Genomic DNA, 20,897 nt, shown 5'->3' with positions numbered 1-20,897 from the left:
ATGACGTCATCGCCGACCCCCATCACATAATCGGGGGTCAGCGATGCTTCTCTATTGTAACCATAGAGGTCCTTGAGACCTCTATGGTTACTGAACGCCGGCAGCTGTGAGCGCCACCCTGTGGTCGGCGCTCACAGCACACCTGATTTTCTACTACATAGCAGCGAACAGCAGATTGCTGCTATGTAGCAGAGCCGATCGTGCTGTGCTAGCTTCTAGCCTCCCATAAAGGCTATTGAAGCATGGCAAAAGTAAAAAAAAAAATGTGAAAAAAATAAATAAATATAAAAGTTTAAATCACCCCCCTTTCGCCCCAATCAAAATAAATCAATAAAAAAAAAATCAAATCTACACATATTTGGTAAAAAAAAGCATTAACCTGATCGCTAAACTGCGTAACGAGAAAAAAAACCGTAACGCCAGAATTACGTTTTTTTGGTCGCCGCGACATTGCATTAAAATGCAATAACGGGCGATCAAAAGAACGTATCTGCACCGAATTGGAATAATTAAAAACGCCAGCTCGGCACGCAAAAAATAAGCCCTCAACCGACCCCAGATCACGAAAAATAGAGACGCTACGAGTATCGGAAAATGGCGCAATTTTTTTTTTTTTTTTTTTTTTAGCAAAGTTTGGAATTTTTTTTCACCACTTAGGTAAAAAATAACCTCGTCATGTTAGGTGTCTATGAACTCGTACTGACCTGGAGAATCATAATGGCAGGTCAGTTTTAGCATTTAGTGAACCTAGCAAAAAAGCCAAACAAAAAACAAGTGTGGGACTGCACTTTTTTTGCAATTTCGCCGCACTTGGAATTTTTTTCCCGTTTTCTAGTACACGACATGGTAAAACCAATGATGTCGTTCAAAAGTACAACTCGTCCTGCAAAAAATAAGCCCTCACATGGCTAAACTGAAGGAAAAATAAAAAAGTTATGGCTCTGGGAAGGAGGGGAGTGAAAAACGAATACGGAAAAATGAAAAATCCCACGGTCATGAAGGGGTTAATTTTTTTTTCTTTTTTCCAGTACACTGCATAGTAAAATCAGTAAAAAAAAATAAAGTAAAAAACTTCTGTCTCTGGGAAGAAGGGGAGCAAAAAAAAAAAAAAAAGGAGGCCAATTCACTGGGGGTGGGTGAATGGGGTTTGACCTTGTGGAGATCTGTAGGGACTTCGGCATTTTTAATATAGCGAAAGACAAAAAGTGCAATGAGGGTCAAATAAAAAAATCTCAAATGTGACACTCCTGTGCATTTTGAGACTATTCTGATCGTTTAACTTCCACTCTGTAAACTCCATTTTTGCTTCCTTTTAGGCTTCTCAACCAGAACTGGAAACTTTACTCAGTGGTCAGAGGGAAGTGTTCAAACATATCAGTGAAATGAGGTAAGACACTTTTTTTAAAAAAAAAATGTAAATGGAGACTTGATTGTCTGGATGGTATTTGTTAAAATCTGGAGGTCACCAGGAGACCCCCCCATCCCCACCTCCCCAGTGTCCCATCTGGAACACTTACGGCATATCAGTAGGAACACACCTCTATCTCAAGAACAGGACAATCTTTTTAAAGGGAATCTGTCACCAGGTTGTAGGGGCAGAGACCGTGATTCCAGCGATGTGTCACTTACTGGGCTGCTTGCTTCAGTTTTGATAAGATCACAGTTTTTTCAACTGCAATGTGTAAAAGCTCCCCAAGCTCCTTTGGTCATAGAGGATACTATGTTTTAGTCTTTATTTTTTTTCCTTTTATTACTGTGTTCCGAGATCCATAATGTTTTATTGCTTTTTACAAACTTTCCAAGTTAGACCTCCTGAAAGAGCTCACTGACAGATGGTCAGCAACACCCAGGCTATAAAAGGCCAGCGGTGTAACATTTTTAGTGAAACCCAATTGCAAAAATGAATTTTAGAAAAAAAATACATGCATTTAAATAAATTTTTTTTAAAAAGATTGTCCCGAAAAGTGGACAACCCCTTTAAATCGATGGACAACTAAATGAGTTTAAAGGGTCACACCTGTTCACGGATTGTGTCTGGTGTTGCAATCCAGCCACACTAAAGGGATATTCCCAACAGGATACTGTCCGATGGTGCTTCCGAATACAAGCAATTTTGCCTTTCACTGATGTATTAACATTTTCAGCCATGCTTATAATATTTACACTTTTTTTTATTTACAACTTGTTGCCTTGGAGACTGACCACTGCTGCTAGTCAGCAGAGCAGGTGCAGTGCTTGCAAGCTCTTTTCTGTTTAGCTTGTAAGCTGGCCAGGAACGCTGTTTCCTCCGCTCTGCGCGCAAGCTAGACAGCAGCGGTGGTCGGTCTCTTAGGCAACAAGCAGAAAAGTGTTAATATCTCCAGAACAGCTGCAAATTTTAATAAGCAGTAAATTGCATAAGTGCTTGTTTTAACAAGTACTATCCAACAGTTTCCATCTTTATGAAGATGGGAATAGCCCTATAATTTTAACGAAACTTTGGATTGTTATGGACAATTGTGGCAGAAGTAAACGATGTATAAGGCCTCTTTCACACGTCCAGATAATTCCGGTACCGGAGAAATCGGTACCGGAATTATCCGTGTCCGTGTGCTCACGTAGCACATCAGTGTGGCACACGTGCGGCAGACGTGTGCCGACTGAGGACCACACGGACAGTGCAGGAGACAGCGCTACAGTTAAGCGCTGCCCCCTGCATGCGGTGCTGAAGCCGGTATTCATCCCTTCTTCCCAGCAGCATTCGTTGGAGAGAAGGAATGAAAATTTTTTTTCTTTTCCCTTAAAAATAGTTTGTGTGTCCCCTCCCGCCTCCCATCCCCTGTGCGCCTCAACCCTCCCCCCCCCCCCCCCCCCACCCCGATTGCCAGGAAATACTCACCCAGCTCCAGCGATGTCTCCTCTCAGCGCGGTCTCCTCCCTGTGTGAGCGGTCACATGGTCCCGCTCATTACAGTGCGGAATATGCGCATATTCCTCACTGTAATGAGTGGTACCACGTGACCGCTCACACAGGGCCTGCTGCCGGTGCTGAGAGGAGACATCGCTGGGGCTGGGTGAGTATTTCCTGGCAAGCGGAGGGGGGGGGGGGGTAGTGGGATTTGCACAGGGAATGGGAGGCGAGAGGAGACGCACAGACTTTATTTTTAAGGGAAAAGAAAAAAAAAATTTTCATTCCTTCTCTCCAGCGAACGCTGCTGGGAAGAAGGAATAAATTCCGGCTTCAGCACCGCACGCAGGGGACAGCGCTGTCTCTCCTGCGGGCCGTACGTGCACATGGAGGAGAGTGCACGCTGTTCTCCGTGTGCACGTGTGCGGAACACTTTGCGGACCGTGCTGCCGGCGAAAAACGGACATGTCTCCATGTTTTCAACACGGACACACGGTCCATGAAAACACGGAGACATGTGCTTAGACCCATTCATTTCAATGGGTCTACGTGTGTCAGTGTCTCCGGTACATGAGAAAACTGTCAGTACACGTACCGGAGACACTGACATGTGAAAGAGGCCTAATAGATAAGTTGCAAAGTGTCCCCCCTCCCCTGCACATAGTGTGATGAATTCACCTAGTGATATGTCGGCTACAGGGGCAGCGGCGTGACCATTGGCTTCTCTTGTCACTATCTAGGTCAGCTGCGCGCTGAAGATTATCATAGTTTTGTTTCCCAGCAGCGCGGCTTTTGCTTTAATATTCTTTCCAAATCTTTATTCCAAGTGAGCAAATTCGATTTCCCCGTTTTAAGGTCTCGGCTCTTATTTAATATTTCCTTTAAACTCTTCTTAATATGCTCTGGGCAGATTAGGATGTCGTTTCTGGGCATTTTTATTCGGATAAAGTCATGACTGTGAGCAGCATGTAAGAGGATGCTCATTTCTCTCGTGAAGTAATTTCCACAGATTGCAGATTTTTTTTTTCTGCCTTGTTTAAGATTTAATAATAGCAGTTAATATCTAATATGCTTCTCCGAGGATTTACGTATTAGGGGTAAATCCGGGCATGAAGCCTATTGCCAATCTCGCCATGTAAATATCTTCTTAGCTTCACGTTCGTATAGATGTCGTGTGTCACTGACCATTTGCTCGACTTATAGTCCGTGGAAATGAAAAAGGGACTTTTTCTATGGTTTTTGATATTGTTTGATTTATGTTCAGAAGTTATACAATTTTCCAATATGCTTTAAGTATTATTATTATTATTAATGTTAAGATCTGTGCTTGCTGTCGCGTGTCTCGCTATTAGTGATGAGTAGAGATGGGCGAGTTCACCCGAACAGTAAATTTCAGCGTCCGTACCAAACACCTACTGTTCGGGCACGGACACCGAACACTGACTTCACCAGGAAGTCCGTGTTATTGTTCGGGTTCGGCCCCATGAACACCGGGTGTTTGTCGCGTTGTCATATTTATGACAACGCAGTAAACACCGCTTCCGATCGGCGGTAAAAACATCACAGCGGGTCAGACAGCCGCCGTTCCCACGCTGTCAAATGACAGCATGAACCCGCAGCTGTGATCGGACGGATAAAGTTTACCTCCAGTCATTGGTGTCAGCTGATGGGACTACTGCTCCCATCAGCTGCTGCCGCTAATAACAGTAAGAGCCGGCTGATAGGAATATTCATCAGCCAGCTCCTGCACTGTGAGTAAATAATTAAAAAAAAAAAAAAAAAAACAGGCGTGGGTTCCCCTATATTTTTGATAACCAGCCAAGCAAAACTCACAACTGAGGACTGCAATCCTCACCTGTCAGCTTTAGCAAGGCTGGCTATCAAGAATATAGGAGGTCCCCACGCCATATTTTTTAGTATATTTAAATAAATAAAAGCGACAAGGGGTCCCCCCAATTTTTGACAACCAGCAAAGCTAAAGCTGGGGGCTGGTATTCTCAAGCTGGTAAGGGGCCATGGATATTGTGCCCCCCTCAGCCTAAAAGTAGCCTGCAGCCACCCAGAAAAGGTGCATCTGTTACATGCACCAGTTCTGGCGCTTTGCCCGGCTCTTCCCACTTGCACTGTAGCAATGGAAAGTGGGGTTCATATTTGTGGGGTTGATGTCACCTTTGTATTGTCTGGTGACATCAAGCCCACGGATTAGTAATGGAGAGACATCTATAAGGCCATGTTCACACGTTCCTGATTTCCCTGCTGTTTTTTCTGCACTAAAAACCGCAGCTCTTGGCAGAAAACGCATCTGCGTTTTTTGGTGTGTTTTTTGGTGCGTTTTTTGATGCTTTTTTAATGCGGTTTTTTATGCAGTTTTCTCTGCAGAGTCTGTGTGTTTTCTAGGAAGTTTTTTTAGGGTTAAAATGGCTGAAAAAACCCTACCCTAACCCTACCCCTACCCCTAACCCTGCCCCTAACCCTACCCCTAACCCTAGTTCTAACTGTAGTGGGGGGGGAAAAAAAAAATTCTTTATTTTATTATTGTTACTACCTATGGGGGTGATAAAGGGGGGGGGGGGGGGTCATTTACTTTTTTTTTTATTTTGATCACTGTGAGGTTATCGCAGTGATCAAAATGTGCCTGGAACGAATCTGTCGGCCGGCAGATTCGGCGGGCGCACTGCGTATGCGCCCGCCATTTTGGAAGATGGCGCCCAGGGAGAAGACGGACACCGGGAGGCCCGGTAAGTATAAGGGGGGGAGATGAGGGCACGGGGGGGGGGGGGGATTGGAGCATGGGGGGACAGCCACACTCCGCCCACGCACCTCCTGCTGCAGCGGTTCTGCACCACAAACCGCAGAAAACCCGCAGATATTTTTTTCGTCTGCAGGTTTGATTCTCACAATGGAGGTCAATGGGTGCAGAACCGCTGCAGTTCCGCACAAAGAAGTGACATGGTCCTTCTTTTTTACCGCAGCTATTCAGCGCGGCTTTTTTAGTGAATTTCCGCATCATGTGCACAGCGGTTCCTGTTTTCCATAGTGTACATTGTACTGTACCCTGCATGGAAAACAGCTGCGGCAAAATCGCGGCGGTTCCGCAGTAAAAAACGCATTGTGTGAACATGGCCTAATCCATCCATTACTAATCCTATAGTTATATTGTAAATAAAGACAAAGCCAGAATAAAGTCTATTAGAAATAAATAAAACAAAACACAGTTTTCCGTTTTTTATTTAAAAATAATAAACAGTTTTAACTTACTTAATGCCTATTCCACCGAATCCCTCGTCTCCTGTAATAAAACAATAATAAAAAACCATAATAATCCCCCACTTGTCCATCGTTCTGTCCCACTCCGTAATCTATGTCTGGGGGATAAATTGTTTTCAATCTGGACGTGCCAAGATGCGACCGTCCAGTCTGAGAACCACTGATGAATGAGCTGCTGCGAACGCAGCATCAGTGACCGGCGGTGAATTCGAGGTTGAACTACGGTGATGTCAGTGAGATCCCCACTAGCACCGTGAGGACAAAGTCCACAGACAAATTCACCGACGTTCACCTGGAGAATTTCACTGTGGTGAATTTGCACTGCAGTGAACTCGCAGCGAGCGCGCTGGGCTAAGGTGCTAACTGAGGGTCTTCGGCGTGCTCGAAAAATATGTTCGAGTTTCCACGGCTGCTTGTCACACAGCTGTTCGAAAGCTGCAACACATGCAACGATTGCCTAACAGACAGCCAATCCCAGCATGTGTTGCCGCTGTCAGACAGCCACGAGACCTGCAGCCGTGGGGACTCAAACATAGTTTTCGAGCACGCCGAAGACCCTCGTTAGCACCTTATCCGAGCACATTCGCTCATCCCTTCCCGCTTTCTCCTGCAGTCCCATTGACCATAAATGCTGCACACATGGATAGGTGATAACTTGTAAACTTGGGGCAACCACTTTTAGGACATTTGCTGTCTATGGGGATGGACGGTCACTAAAGATGAGCGAATAGATTGCATTACCCTGGTCCAGCGGCTGTTGTCAGTAGTCCGAGTCGCCCAACGGGAGACTTGCATCTCCTTCCTACCATCATCGCCAGCGCCTCGCTTTCTTTGGATGACGTTGCACCAGGTCTACGAATCAGAAAAGACGGCGTGGATGCTGGGAGATAGGAGGCGCTACACAAGCCTCCTATCCAGAGGATTCGTCAGTAGACTTGGGGGGGGTCTTTTTGAGGCATCGATGATGTCACATACACACGTGACTGTTGCAGCCAATCGCTGGCCGACGTGGTGATGCTTGATTGGCTCCAACTATCACATGGATGTTCATGCAGAAGAAGTAAATAAAGACCAATGGGAAACAGTGCTGGAACGTATGAGAACTATTAGTTACTTATTATTTTTTTATTAGTCTTTTTTATTTTTTTTAAACACCTCTAACTTTTAGAATATCTTTTATCATTATTATTATTAAATGTGGTAAAAATCTCCTGAGACCTCCAGTCTTTGTCCCTCTATCTTCGGCAGCTACCACTTAGCGGGGGGGGGGGGGGGGGGGGTTTAAACCTTTGTTGTTTTGGCGAATAAGAGTTTCGGGACTAAATTCCGTTACTGGGGTTTAGATATATATATATATATATAATTTTTTTTTTTTTTTTTTTTTTTCTTTCCTTTGTGTCTTTTGCCAGAAGTAGAAAAGGGATTAAAATCAAAATCCTCCTGATGATAAATATTCCCGTTACAGACCTTAATCTTCTTTGAAACAAACCATAAATAAATAAATAAATTGGGGCATAACAGGACGGCTGAGTGATCCGAGCATATTGATTAAGCAGCATGTCCGCGCCGGCTGATCCGATCACGTTACAGATCTGTGTAAACGGCCGGCTACAGAAACACAGACTGGACTTTAATTAGATTTTTTTTTTTTCTTCTATAGCAACAACAGAATGAAAAGGGAGGAAAAAAAAAACAACAAAAACAAAACAGGGCCGCAATATTCCAGCGCTAGAAGAGCACATATGGGAAATGAGTTTCTCTTATGTTGAATGTAATCTTGGACCTTAGCCCTAAATCTTTCCTTATCCTTAAGCCTCTTCATTTCTTGCACAAACTGTATTAATTTCTTTTGGAAAGCTTTGCGTTTTCCCGATGAGAGACGTTACACAAAAGGAAAGAAGCCGCTCCCTCCTGGAAGGACTACAGTAAATATAGAAAGCCACAAAATAAATAAAATAGCTCATCAGTCTTGGATATTTTAAAGGGACATAAAAAAAAATTAAAATTAAATTAAAAAACAGCTGGAATATTCTACTATTCAAAAAAAAAAATGGATAATATACTTTTTTTTATTATTTTTATTTCCCTGGAGGCATCCATTTTACCCACCATAATGGTTTGAAGTTGGCAAGATCCTGCCCCGTGAATTGGCCCCTCCCTACTCCCCTGCGGTCAATGCATGTTATATACTACGTGGGCAGTGTTATATACTGCGTGGGCAGTGTTATATACTGCGTGGGCTGTTATTTACTACGTCGCTGTGCTATATACTACGTGGGCTGTGCTATGTACTACGTGGGCTGTGTAATATACTACGTGGCTGCGTAATATAATACGTGGCTGTGTAATATACTACGTGAGCTGTGTAATATACTACGTGGGCTGTATTATATACTGCGTCGGCTGTGAAATATACTACGTGGGCTGTGAAATATACTACGTGGCTGTGCAATATACTACGTGGCTGTGCAATATACTACGTGGCTGTGCAATATACTTCGTGGCTGTGCAATATACTACTTGGCTGTGCTATATACTACGTGGGCTGTGTTATATACTGCGTGGGCTGCGTTATATACTGCGTCGACCGTGCATTATACTACGTGGCTGTGCTATATACTGAGTGGGCTGTGCAATATACTACATGGGCTGTGTAATATACAACGTGGGCTGTGCTATATACTACGTGGACTATGCAATATACTACGTGGACTGTGCAATATACTATGTGGACTGTGCAGTATACTATGTGGACTGTGCAATATTCTACATGGACTGTGCTATACACTACGTGGGCTGTGCAATATACTACGTGAGCTGTGCTACATACCACGTGGCTGTGCAATATACTACTTGGGCTGTGCTGTAAACTACATGGCTGTGTTGTACACTACGTGGGCTGTTATATACTACATGAGCTGTGTTATATGCTATGTGGGCTGCTATATACTACGTGGCCGGCCACAAACAATCAGTGATAGGTGCACTCCGGCCACGAATTGGCGTGGGATTTGAACCAAGCTTTGCCAATTGGTCGCACCCTTGCCAGCTGAATTCTGTGTATTCATTGTATTATTCTAAAATCTTCATAAATAAACTACATACATATCCTAGAATACCCAATGTGTTAAAATCGGGCCACCATCTTGTGTGTGTGTGTGTGTGTATATATATATAGATAGATATATATATATATATATATATATATAGATATAGATATAGATATAGATATAGATATAGATATAGATATATATATATATATATATATATATATATATATATATATATATATATATATATATATAAGCCCCCGATGTATCCTGAATGATGAGAAAAAGAGGTTAGATTATACTCACCCAGGGGCAGTTCTGGTCGGATGGGCGTCACGGTCCGGGGCCTCCCATCTTACGATGACGTCCTTTTGTCTTCACGCTGCAGTGCGCAGGTGCTGGGCCTCTCTGGCCTTTCCCGGCGCCTGCGCACTGCAGTACTTTGCTCTGTCCTCAACAGGGCAGACAAAGTACGCCTGCGCCGGAGCGTGAAGAGAAGACGACGACATCATCTGATGAAGATAGGAGGTGTTGGACCGGACCACGACGCCCATCGGACCAGAACCGGACTGGGACCACCCCTGGGTGAGTATAATCTAACTTCTTTTTCTCATCTTTTAGGATACATCGGGGGCTTATCTACAGCGTTACAGAATGAAGTAGATAAGCCCCTGATGCCGATGGGCTTAGCTCACCTTCCATTTTGGGGGTGACAGGTTCCCTTTAATTTTTGCCTTTCCCATCCACTGGCCAAAGTTCTATTTTGCCCAGACAAGCCCTTGAAGTGTTCAGACCCCCAACGATCTCACACATGAATTTTTGGGTGGGTAATCTGTTGTTTCGGCGGGCCAACACATTCAGGCAAATGCATTAAAGTGTACATTGAACGTTCACACCAGACATAGTGTAGTCATCATTGGTGAAAATGATTTTTTTTTTTCTTAAGGAATTCAATGAGTGAAACTTTAAGACTGGTGTCTGGGAATCAGCACGGGGGCGCTGTCGGCTACGAGAACACACAGCACTTCAATGACATCAAAGAACATCTCCATCTGGTGAAAAGGGACATCGAGTCTCTCGTACAGAAGAACCTGGTAATCATAGCTTGTTTCCTCTCCATTCTCACTGTACTGATAGGTAGCTCTGCAGTAATAAGACATAATGAATAATTACAGCACTCCTCTGTAGACAAACATCCATACTAACTGTTAATGCCTAGTGACTACTTGTCTATGCCTCGACCATACCCTGGCAGGACATAACAGCATTGAGCTGACAGTGCGGACACCCCCAGTATAACTCCCACTTATAGCTGGCTGTTCTGCTGCTGCTAAGATGACTCCAGCAGCAGTCTGCTCCAGGCCGTCGGCTTACTCTGCTGTCCCCTTCCTATATGATGATTGTTTCAAGTGGAAGAGGTTGTACATGGTAGATCAGTAGATCTTTAGGGGAGGGGGGAACCATCCCAGAATGTAGAGAAGGTAGATCACAGGGTGTGGATAGAGATGAGCGCACGTAAGTAACAGGGTGGTAGAGAGGTACACAGGCTGTGCATCTATGTTACCGAATAGGAATGCCCCCACTGCAGATTGTGTGGGAGTGACGGACCCCCAGCATCGCTGACTTACACAAAGAAGATAAGATCCTTCATGGGCTGGAAACGGAGAAATCGGTCTAGGATTGAAGCTCTACTGATACAAGAGAGCTGGCGAAGAGAGCACTGTCCTGAATGTCAAGATCTCACATTCAGCCTGCAATATTGGGAAGAAATCCACATAGGAGAAGCCTGAAAGTAGGGGCAGGGTATAAACTCTATATTGTGGAGTTTGAAAGCGAAAGAAGAAAAATAGACTGGGAGTTAGTTTGAGAAACTAAGTTCACTGTTCTACTGGTGCAGTCACTGTGTCCACACATTACATTACTGATCATGAGTTACATCCTGTATTATACTCCAGAGCTGCACTCACTATTCTGCTGGTGCAGTCACTGTGTACATACATTACATTACTGATCATGAGTTACATCCTGTATTATACCCCAGAGCTGCACTCACTATTCTGCTGGTGCAGTCACTGTGTACATACATTACATTACTGATCATGAGTTACATCCTGTATTATACCCCAGAGCTTCACTCACTATTCTACTGGTGCAGTCACTGTGTACATACATTACATTACTGATCATGAGTTACATCCTGTATTATACCCCAGAGCTGCACTCACTATTCTGCTGGTGCAGTCACTGTGTACATACATTACATTACTGATCCTGAGTTACATCCTGTATTATACTCCAGAGCTGCACTCACTATTCTGCTGGTGCAGTCACTGTGCACATACATTACATTACTGATCCTGAGTTACATCCTGTATTATACCCCAGAGCTGCACTCACTATTCTGCTGGTGCAGTCACTGTGTACATACATTACATTACTGATCCTGACTTACATCCTGTATTATACACTAGAGCTGCACTCACTATTCTGCTGGTGCAGTCACTGTGTACACACATTACATTACTGATCCTGAGTTACATCCTGTATTATACTCCAGAGCTGCACTCACTATTCTGCTGGTGCAGTCACTGTGTACATACATTACTGATCCTGTACTGATCCTGAGTTACATCCTGTATTATACACTAGAGCTGCACTCACTATTCTGCTGGTGCAGTCACTGTGTACACACATTACATTACTGATCCTGAGTTACATCCTGTATTATACCCCAGAGCTGCACTCACTATTCTGCTGGTGCAGTCACTGTGTACACACATTACATTACTGATCCTGAGTTACATCCTGTATTATACCCCAGAGCTGCACTCACTATTCTGCTGGTGCAGTCACTGTGTACATACATTACATTACTGATCCTGAGTTACATCCTGTATTATACTCCAGAGCTGCACTCACTATTCTGCTGGTACAGTCACTGTGTACATACATTACATTACTGATCCTGAGTTACATCCTGTATTATACCCCAGAGCTGCACTCACTATTCTGCTGGTGCAGTCACTGTGTACACACATTACATTACTGATCCTGAGTTACACTCTGTATTATACTCCAGAGCTGCCCTCACTATTCTGCTGGTTCTCTATGAAAACCATGAACCATTTAGTACCCAGCCACCCCAACCCCCCCCCCCCCTAGCGCAGTGCTGAGCTCCTGCATTGCAGGGGGTCAGGGCTCTTTTCCTTCATCTGATCAATGCATAGTATTAAACCTTTCTAAGTGCAGATCTCCCTGAGATCAGTGTAGACTCTGAAGCGGTCGCTCATCCTGGCAGATTTGGGCTCGGATGCCAGCACCATTGTGATTGCAGCTCTGGAATATATTTTAATATAGCTTTAATCAATAAGTTGCCTCATTCTGTTTTTTACCGTTTTTCACTTTATTCTTGCATTTCTTTTCTAGCCTCATGAAAAACAGAAATGCCCTGAAATTCCGGTTCCCTCGTGTCTGTCCACAGCGCACTTCTTTATGTTCGTAGCTGTGCAGAGCGTGTTCTTCATCGGTTACATCATGTACAAGTGAGTGCCGCACATCCCTGTAGTCCGAGCAGGAGGCGAGCGACACATTGTCCGCACGACGTCACATCCAGGCTAGAGTAATGTGTGTTTCTAGGAATCTCTCGCTCTTTATATTACCGTCCTTGAATTGGTAACCAACTTCCTGAGCAAAAGGCATGGGGGCAACGCTGAGGTCAATCGGCAAGCTTATTAGAGAGCACGTCGGGTTCAGCAATTTTGTAACCCCTTCCTGACTGGGCCTAGTTTCGTTTTGGCGCTTTCATTTTTTTTGTTAACTTTGTGAATTGTAGTTTTGATTAACATCACTCATTTTACCATAGAATGTGCTGAAAAACTGGAGAAAAAATAAGTCTGTTGAAAAGGTGAAAATAAGATACAATTCCTTCATTTTTTTTTAGACTTTATTTTTGCAACTTGTATTTTGCAGTAAAAATTACCTGGTAACCAGTCGGTACAATTACTGCGATGATTAATAAATGTATTCACTTTGTAGTTTTTATTAATATTTTTTTTTATTTCAATTTCATTACAAAATTTAAGCTTATTTGGGAACTTAAACTGCACAATTTTGTATGTCGGTAAATTGGCAATCTGGGCGTAAAGGATATGAATGGCATAAAAAATAAAATCACTTGGATTCACCTTCATCTTCTCCATTTTTCATTCCTTTGAGACACTGAAAATGCCGACCCCTTTCCGCAGTGATTCCCCCTCTCCCCTCAGTCCTCGCGAGAGGACACATGTCCCTGTGTCAGGCATCAGGGAGTGGAGAATGATGGGATCAAGAGGGATCAATGAGGCGATAATTGCTTTTGTTTTGTTTTTTTGTAATTATTAAACTGCACTGTCCCTTTAAAGCAACATACTCTGAAACAAACTGCGCTTATTGGTGCTGGAGTATGCTAAGGTTATTTCATTTTAGTAGGAAGCCTAAGTAGGCAATTTCCTTCCTCCTTTTTTTCTCTTTTCCTCTCTCTTCCTCCCTCTTTTTCTCTCTTCCTCCCTCTTTTTCTCGCTCTTCCTCCTTTCCCTCTCTTCCTCTCCTTCTTCCTGCCTCTCTCCCTCCCTTTCTCTTTCTTTCTCTCTTCCTCACTTTCCCTCTTTCTCTCCCTTGCTATTTCCCTCTCTTGATCTTTCCCCCCCTTGCTCATTCCCCCTCTTGCTCATTCCCCCTCTTGCTCATTCCCCCTCTTGCTCATTCCCCCTCTTGCTCATTCCCCCTCTTGCTCATTCCCCCTCTTGCTCATTCCCCCTTTCTCTTTCTCCCCCTTGCTTTTTCTCCCCCTTGCTCTTTCCCCACCCTTGCTCTTTCCCCACCCTTGCTCTTTCCCCACCCTTGCTCTTTCCCCACCCTTGCTCTTTCCCCACCCTTGCTCTTTCCCCACCCTTGCTCTTTCCCCACCCTTGCTCTTTCCCCACCCTTGCTCTTTCCCCACCCTTGCTCTTTCCCCACCCTTGCTCTTTCCCCACCCTTGCTCTTTCCCCACCCTTGCTCTTTCTCACCCTTGCTCTTTCTCACCCTTGCTCTTTCTCACCCTTGCTCTTTCTCACCCTTGCTCTTTCTCACCCTTGCTCTTTCTCACCCTTGCTCTTTCTCACCCTTGCTCTTTCTCACCCTTGCTCTTTCTCACCCTTGCTCTTTCTCACCCTTGCTATTTCCCCACCCTTGCTCTTTCCCCACCCTTGCTCTTTCTCCACCCTTGCTCTTTCTCCACCCTTGCTCTTTCTCCACCCTTGCTCTTTCTCCACCCTTGCTCTTTCTCCACCCTTGCTCTTTCTCACCCTTGCTCTTTCTCCACCCTTGCTCTTTCTCACCCTTGCTCTTTCTCACCCTTGCTCTTTCTCACCCTTGCTCTTTCTCACCCTTGCTCTTTCTCACCCTTGCTCTTTCCCCACCCTTGCTCTTTCCCCACCCTTGCTCTTTCCCCACCCTTGCTCTTTCTCCACCCTTGCTCTTTCTCCACCCTTGCTCTTTCTCCACCCTTGCTCTTTCCCCACCCTTGCTCTTTCTCACCCTTGCTCTTTCCCCACCCTTGCTCTTTCCCCACCCTTGCTCTTTCCCCACCCTTGCTCTTTCCCCACCCTTGCTCTTTCCCCACCCTTGCTCTTTCCCCACCCTTGCTCTTTCCCCACCCTTGCTCTTTCCCCACCCTTGCTCTTTCCCCACCCTTGCTCTTTCCCCACCCTTGCTCTTTCCCCACCCTTGCTCTTTCCCCACCCTTGCTCTTTCTCACCCTTGCTCTTTCTCACCCTTGCTCTTTCCCCACCCTTGCTCTTTCTCACCCTTGCTCTTTCTCACCCTTGCTCTTTCTCACCCTTGCTCTTTCTCACCCTTGCTCTTTCTCACCCTTGCTCTTTCTCACCCTTGCTCTTTCTCACCCTTGCTCTTTCTCACCCTTGCTCTTTCCCCACCCTTGCTCTTTCTCACCCTTGCTCTTTCTCACCCTTGCTCTTTCTCACCCTTGCTCTTTCTCACCCTTGCTCTTTCCCCACCCTTGCTCTTTCCCCACCCTTGCTCTTTCCCCACCCTTGCTCTTTCCCCACCCTTGCTCTTTCCCCACCCTTGCTCTTTCCCCACCCTTGCTCTTTCCCCACCCTTGCTCTTTCTCACCCTTGCTCTTTCTCACCCTTGCTCTTTCTCACCCTTGCTCTTTCCCCACCCTTGCTCTTTCTCACCCTTGCTCTTTCTCACCCTTGCTCTTTCTCACCCTTGCTCTTTCTCACCCTTGCTCTTTCTCACCCTTGCTCTTTCTCACCCTTGCTCTTTCTCACCCTTGCTCTTTCCCCACCCTTGCTCTTTCCCCACCCTTGCTCTTTCTCCACCCTTGCTCTTTCTCCACCCTTGCTCTTTCCCCACCCTTGCTCTTTCTCACCCTTGCTCTTTCCCCACCCTTGCTCTTTCCCCACCCTTGCTCTTTCCCCACCCTTGCTCTTTCCCCACCCTTGCTCTTTCCCCACCCTTGCTCTTTCCCCACCCTTGCTCTTTCCCCACCCTTGCTCTTTCTCACCCTTGCTCTTTCCCCACCCTTGCTCTTTCCCCACCCTTGCTCTTTCTCACCCTTGCTCTTTCTCACCCTTGCTCTTTCTCACCCTTGCTCTTTCTCACCCTTGCTCTTTCTCACCCTTGCTCTTTCTCACCCTTGCTCTTTCTCCACCCTTGCTCTTTCTCCACCCTTGCTCTTTCTCCACCCTTGCTCTTTCCCTCTCTTGGCATTGGTCTGCTGTTCAGTGCCAGTGTACTAGAAATCTTGCAGCTTAATAATCTTCTCTTCTTTTTGTTTGCAGAAGTCAACAAGAAGCAGCAGCCAAGAAATTCTTTTGATGATCGGCGCCACTTTGTATGCGATCACCGCGCTCTGCCTGGCCTATATTTGTATATGAGGGACTTTTTTTTAGTATTGCTCACCTAGATTAAATTATTGAATTTTGGGGGAAAGGAAAGCGAGAACTTCTATTTACTGAAGAACGGCCAAAGAGGCAGAAATGGGAGGAAAAGAGGAATATATATATTATTTTTTATCTATTTTTTAATAATCGTCCGTGGGAGAACACGCCATCTCGCATCCAGTTATTTTAATTTTTTGGTTTGATTTTATTTTGTCTGTTATGACTCAGGGCAAAACGTTTTTATTTTTCCCCTGCTTCATGCTTTAAAAAAAGAAAAGCTTAATTTACCGACAATTTGTTTATTTTAACGGTAATTTCTAATTAAGTTGGATGTTTGTTTTTTAATATGATATATTCTGATTGGAGAAACCACTGAGATGTATTTTATAGGGTTATTCTTTCAATTTAATCATGGAATGGAAAACAAAACGTAACTTTTCTTTATAAAAGAATTTGTAAGAAATGTGAAAAACCCATGATGGAGCGATATGCGTGGGGCCTAAAGTTTATATTCCAGTGTTAACTTTTTTTATTATTTTTTTTCCCATGATTTAACAGTTTTATTTATAATAAACCCCTTAAGTCCAGTATTACTCAAGCAAAGGTATTGCAGTCTCCAAATCTTCACCAGTGGTGTAGCGGAGATACCTGTGCCTAGAACTAGGCAAAAATATAAAGAAAATTTAAAAAAAAATGTTGGAATATTTCCCTATATATTTTTTAACTGTGTGTGGTCTACCAGACGGGTTCAGGAGCTTAGCGTACTGCAGTCATAGCAGCCTTTATACTCATACTTAGAGGATGAGTAGGTCATAAGGAGCTACTCTATTCTCTTATTTTATCCCCCTCCTCCATTGAGTATTTTTTTAATTCTCCATACGGTTCCAGAGCGATGAGGTTTTTTTTCTATAGTCTTTGCTATGGGAGTGTGGCTCACATGATTCCTCGGGGGCGTGTATTTTGACTGCTGTGCATAATTACCCAGGAAGCCCCGCCTCTTAGGAAAAGACTATAAATATTAGTGCTAGATTAAAAAAAAAATCGGGATGCTATAGACATCCTATAATGTTAATATCATTTATCTTTCCAAATAGATGTCCAAAATTCGGTTAGCAGTTGGGACTCTGAAATCTGCCGCATAGGCATAGCGTTAAATGATAACATTTTTTCAGACACCACTAGGGGGAGCGCATTGCATACAATTAATACACTGAACACAGTCTGCAGTGAGCTCCCTCTAGTGGTGGCTGTGGAAAAGCCGAATTTTCTCGTGGTGTAACTTTTTATCTGTGCAGGGGATGTGATCCTTTTGTATTAGATTGTATATATAGGTACACGCCATTTATGACACAATACATCCACGCTGCTGAGATTCTTCTTTGGATGTATAGGGGTCCTCCCCACTAACAATATAATATTGACTTCTGACATGGAAGTATAGGCTAGATGTCTGTGTGTTTAATATCACGCTGCCTTAATTATCATATATTTCAACTCCACTTTTTTCCGCTGTAGAAAATGTACAGCATAGCTGTATGTGTGGCTTAAGGGGTCCGGGTACTGTGTTGATCCGTTGCCACACCTCTGATTACACCACCGGTTTCTGTTACGTGTAGGGGCTGATGGCAGTGTGTGCGGAGGGTACCTTCTCTGCACGTGACCCTCATCGAGGTGCTACCACCTCACTTACCCCACTGCAAACAACGAAAGCCGCTTTGGTGTTCGCAATATACCAAAGTGTCATAAAATGCTTCATTTATCAGGTTACAACAGCTGGAACCATAGTGATCAGCAAATTTCTGCGGGAAGGTTTGAATATTGGAAAGTGGGGGTTGTCCTATCTGGAAACCCCCTTTTAAAGGAGTGGTCGGTGTACACTCTTATTGGTGGACTCCGTGCCATGTAATACTAGCTGACAGCTAAGCAGCCAAGGTTACAACAGCTAGAACTTTAGTGATCAGTGGATTGCATCCAGGGAGAGAACGCTCCTGCCGCTTGAATTTTGCGCTCTCTCAAACCGCCATTTATGGGGTCTTCTAATCTGAAATGAGGTCATCTGATCTAATCTGTATACATCTAGGTGGTAGATGCCTGTTCAGCTCACAGCAAGGTTTCCTACTGTGTCATTTCTCAGAAAGAAGGGAGTAAGCAGCCAATGGGGGTGAGATTTGGAGGATCGTCCGTGCCAGCTGTTGTGGCGGGGCAGGTTCCCAATCATCGGCCCCTATAATCACACCGATGAATGATCGATTTTTATATATTCCACCAGTGTTTGTGGGCTGAAATCCGCCTGTGCACGTGGGCCTTTATGTAGCGATACATTTCCTGCACCGTCTTGAATGAGGTAGAACACTGTCTACATTGTATGTTCCTTTAAGAAAACACAACCCTTTAAAGCTGCAGGTCCCTTTAAGAATGAGCACGATCAAATTGAGGACCTGAAATGCTAGAATAAACTGCACCGAGTGACTGTAAAAGTAAAAAAAAAAAAAACAACCACACCGGCATTAGTGCAGATATGATTTATCCTTAAAAAAACTAATCAGTCAGGTTACAACAGCAGGAACCATAGTGATCAGCAAACTACAGCCGGAAGATTGAACTAATGGCCAAATAGTCAAGTTGCAACAATTGTATCGCATCCGTTTTTGCTGCAAGAAATACAAGGGGGATGGACTAAGCAAAATACGCAATTTGTGGCGGTTTGTGTGTTTTATTCCTGCGGTATACACCAGAAGCTTTACCCAGGGTGCATTGTTTTTTTGTTTTTTTTCGTTCAGTACATTAAAAATTACAACAAGAACAAAGGTCGATCTAACATATCTAGCGCCAAATGTATTGTGTGCGGGCATCACTGTGAAAAATTTGGCAACTTCTTTCCGCCTTCTTGTTATACGCTTAAAGGGGTATTCCCATTTTCATGATCTTATCCCAATACGTAGTAGGTGTAATAATAATATTAGCAAATACCTCCAATTAGAAATGTTGTCTAGTTCTTCTGATTCACTATGTTGCTTTCCTCATGCGCAGGCATTGCCGGACCTTAGGTATCCATTGTTACGACCACTAGCAACTAGCTGTCACTATATCAGTGGTCGTAACCATGGATACCTAAAGTCCTGCAATGCCTGCACATGAAGAAAACGACACGGTGAATCAGAAGAACTATACTACATTTCAAATTGGACGTATTTTTGCTAATATTATTATGATTACACCTACTACATATTGGGGTAGGGTCTTGGAGATGGGAATACCCCATTAAATCTAAATCCAGGACCTTGTTAATAAATCCTCCCCCCCTTTTGTACTTGTTTTGCGATCGCCACATATAATTCACCTGATTTGTGTTATTCTGAATATTTGCCGTTGATGAATACAAACAGTGTTACCAGGAGCAGGACGTCGTCTAATTGCCACGAACCCCCCAAAAAATGCAAATTGTTTTTTTCTGTTTGTTTTGTTTTTTAACCAAAAAAATAATAAATCCATGAAATGATGAATTTGATGCAGGATGTTTTATTTGTTTCGGCCATCCTTTGTGTGAACGTGGTAAGAGGCTGATCCGTCATGTGCCTTTTTTTTTCCATATAAGTGATGCTTACATTTTTTCTTAGATATATTCACTGTCATGTTTTGGGCCAAGTTTTTCAAAATGTCGTTTGTTAGTTGATGAATTTCGCGCATATTCAACTATTTTTTTTTTTTTCGATATTGTGCCTTTTTTTTTTTCTTACAGTAGAATGTCACAATGCAAAACAAAAAATAGGTTTTATGCTTTACTAGGAATATGAGTGCAAAAAAATCATAGATGAACATCTTGATAGTCAAAACCACACCCACAGTGCCGAACCAAAAACACCCGCAAAACCAGGTTACGTTAAAGGGGTATTCCCATCTCAAAGAACCTATCCCGATATATAGTGTACTAGCTGAAGAGCCCGGCATTGCCTGGGCATAGTAAATATCTGTGGTTAGTTATAGCACCTCACTTCTCTTATTTTCCCATCACGCCTCTCATTTTCCCCCTCACATCTCTCATTTTCTCCCTCACACCTCTCATTTTCCCCTCACTTCTCTTATTTTCCCCCTCACTCCTCTCATTCCCCCTAACACTTGTCATTTCGACCTCACATCTGTCATTTTCCGATCACTCCACTATTTTCCCTCACTCCTCTCATTTTGCACTCACACCTTTTCATTTTCACCTCACATCTCTCATTTTCACCTCAGTATAAACATGGATGTCATCTCCCTTATATATAGTATACACCTGTATGTCATCTCCTGTATATAGTATATACCTGTATGTCATCTCCCCTGTATATAGTATATACCTGCTGTGTGTCATCTCGCCTGTATATAGTATATACCTGTATGTCATCTCCTATATATAGTATATACCTGTATGTCATCTCCTGTATATAGTATATACCTGTGTCATCTCCCCTGTATATAGTATATATCTGTGTGTCATCTCCTCCTGTATATAGTATATACCTGTATGTCATCTCCTATATATAGCATATACCTGTATGTCATCTCCTCCTGTATATAGTATACACCTGTAGGTCATCTGCTCCTGCATATAGTATATACCTGTATGTCATCTCCTCCTGTATATAGTATGTACCTGTATGTCATCTCCTCCTGTATATAGTATATACGTGTGTCATCTCTCCTGTATATAGTATATATCTGTGTGTCATCTCCCCTGTATATAGTATATACCTGTGTGTCATCTCCTCCTGTATATAGTATACAC

At 43.7% G+C, this 20,897-nt stretch overlaps 1 protein-coding gene across 2 annotated transcripts in view; it reads left to right on the top strand.

Annotated features, from left to right (window-relative positions):
• LMAN1 (lectin, mannose binding 1) overlaps nt 1-19,635 on the top strand; it is a 46,166-nt gene extending 26,531 nt beyond the window's left edge. Inside the window, exons 10-13 of one of the 2 annotated variants that reach the window (XM_069746177.1) lie at nt 1,317-1,387; nt 10,150-10,297; nt 12,630-12,745; nt 16,031-19,635. In XM_069746177.1, the coding sequence (XP_069602278.1) occupies nt 1,317-1,387; nt 10,150-10,297; nt 12,630-12,745; nt 16,031-16,067 (372 nt within the window). In that variant the 3' untranslated portion in view covers nt 16,068-19,635. Of the gene's footprint in view, nt 1-1,316; nt 1,388-7,813; nt 9,268-10,149; nt 10,298-12,629; nt 12,746-16,030 lie in introns of those variants that run through there. The other variant, XM_069746186.1, reaches the window with a different exon arrangement.
• The last annotated feature ends 1,262 nt before the right edge of the window (nt 19,636-20,897 follow it).

The sequence above is a fragment of the Ranitomeya imitator genome, chromosome 1 (assembly GCF_032444005.1).
Source record: "Ranitomeya imitator isolate aRanImi1 chromosome 1, aRanImi1.pri, whole genome shotgun sequence".
NCBI lineage: Eukaryota > Metazoa > Chordata > Amphibia > Anura > Dendrobatidae > Ranitomeya > Ranitomeya imitator.
Note: the sequence above shows the minus strand (reverse complement) of the source record. Positions and strands in the feature narration are given on the sequence as shown.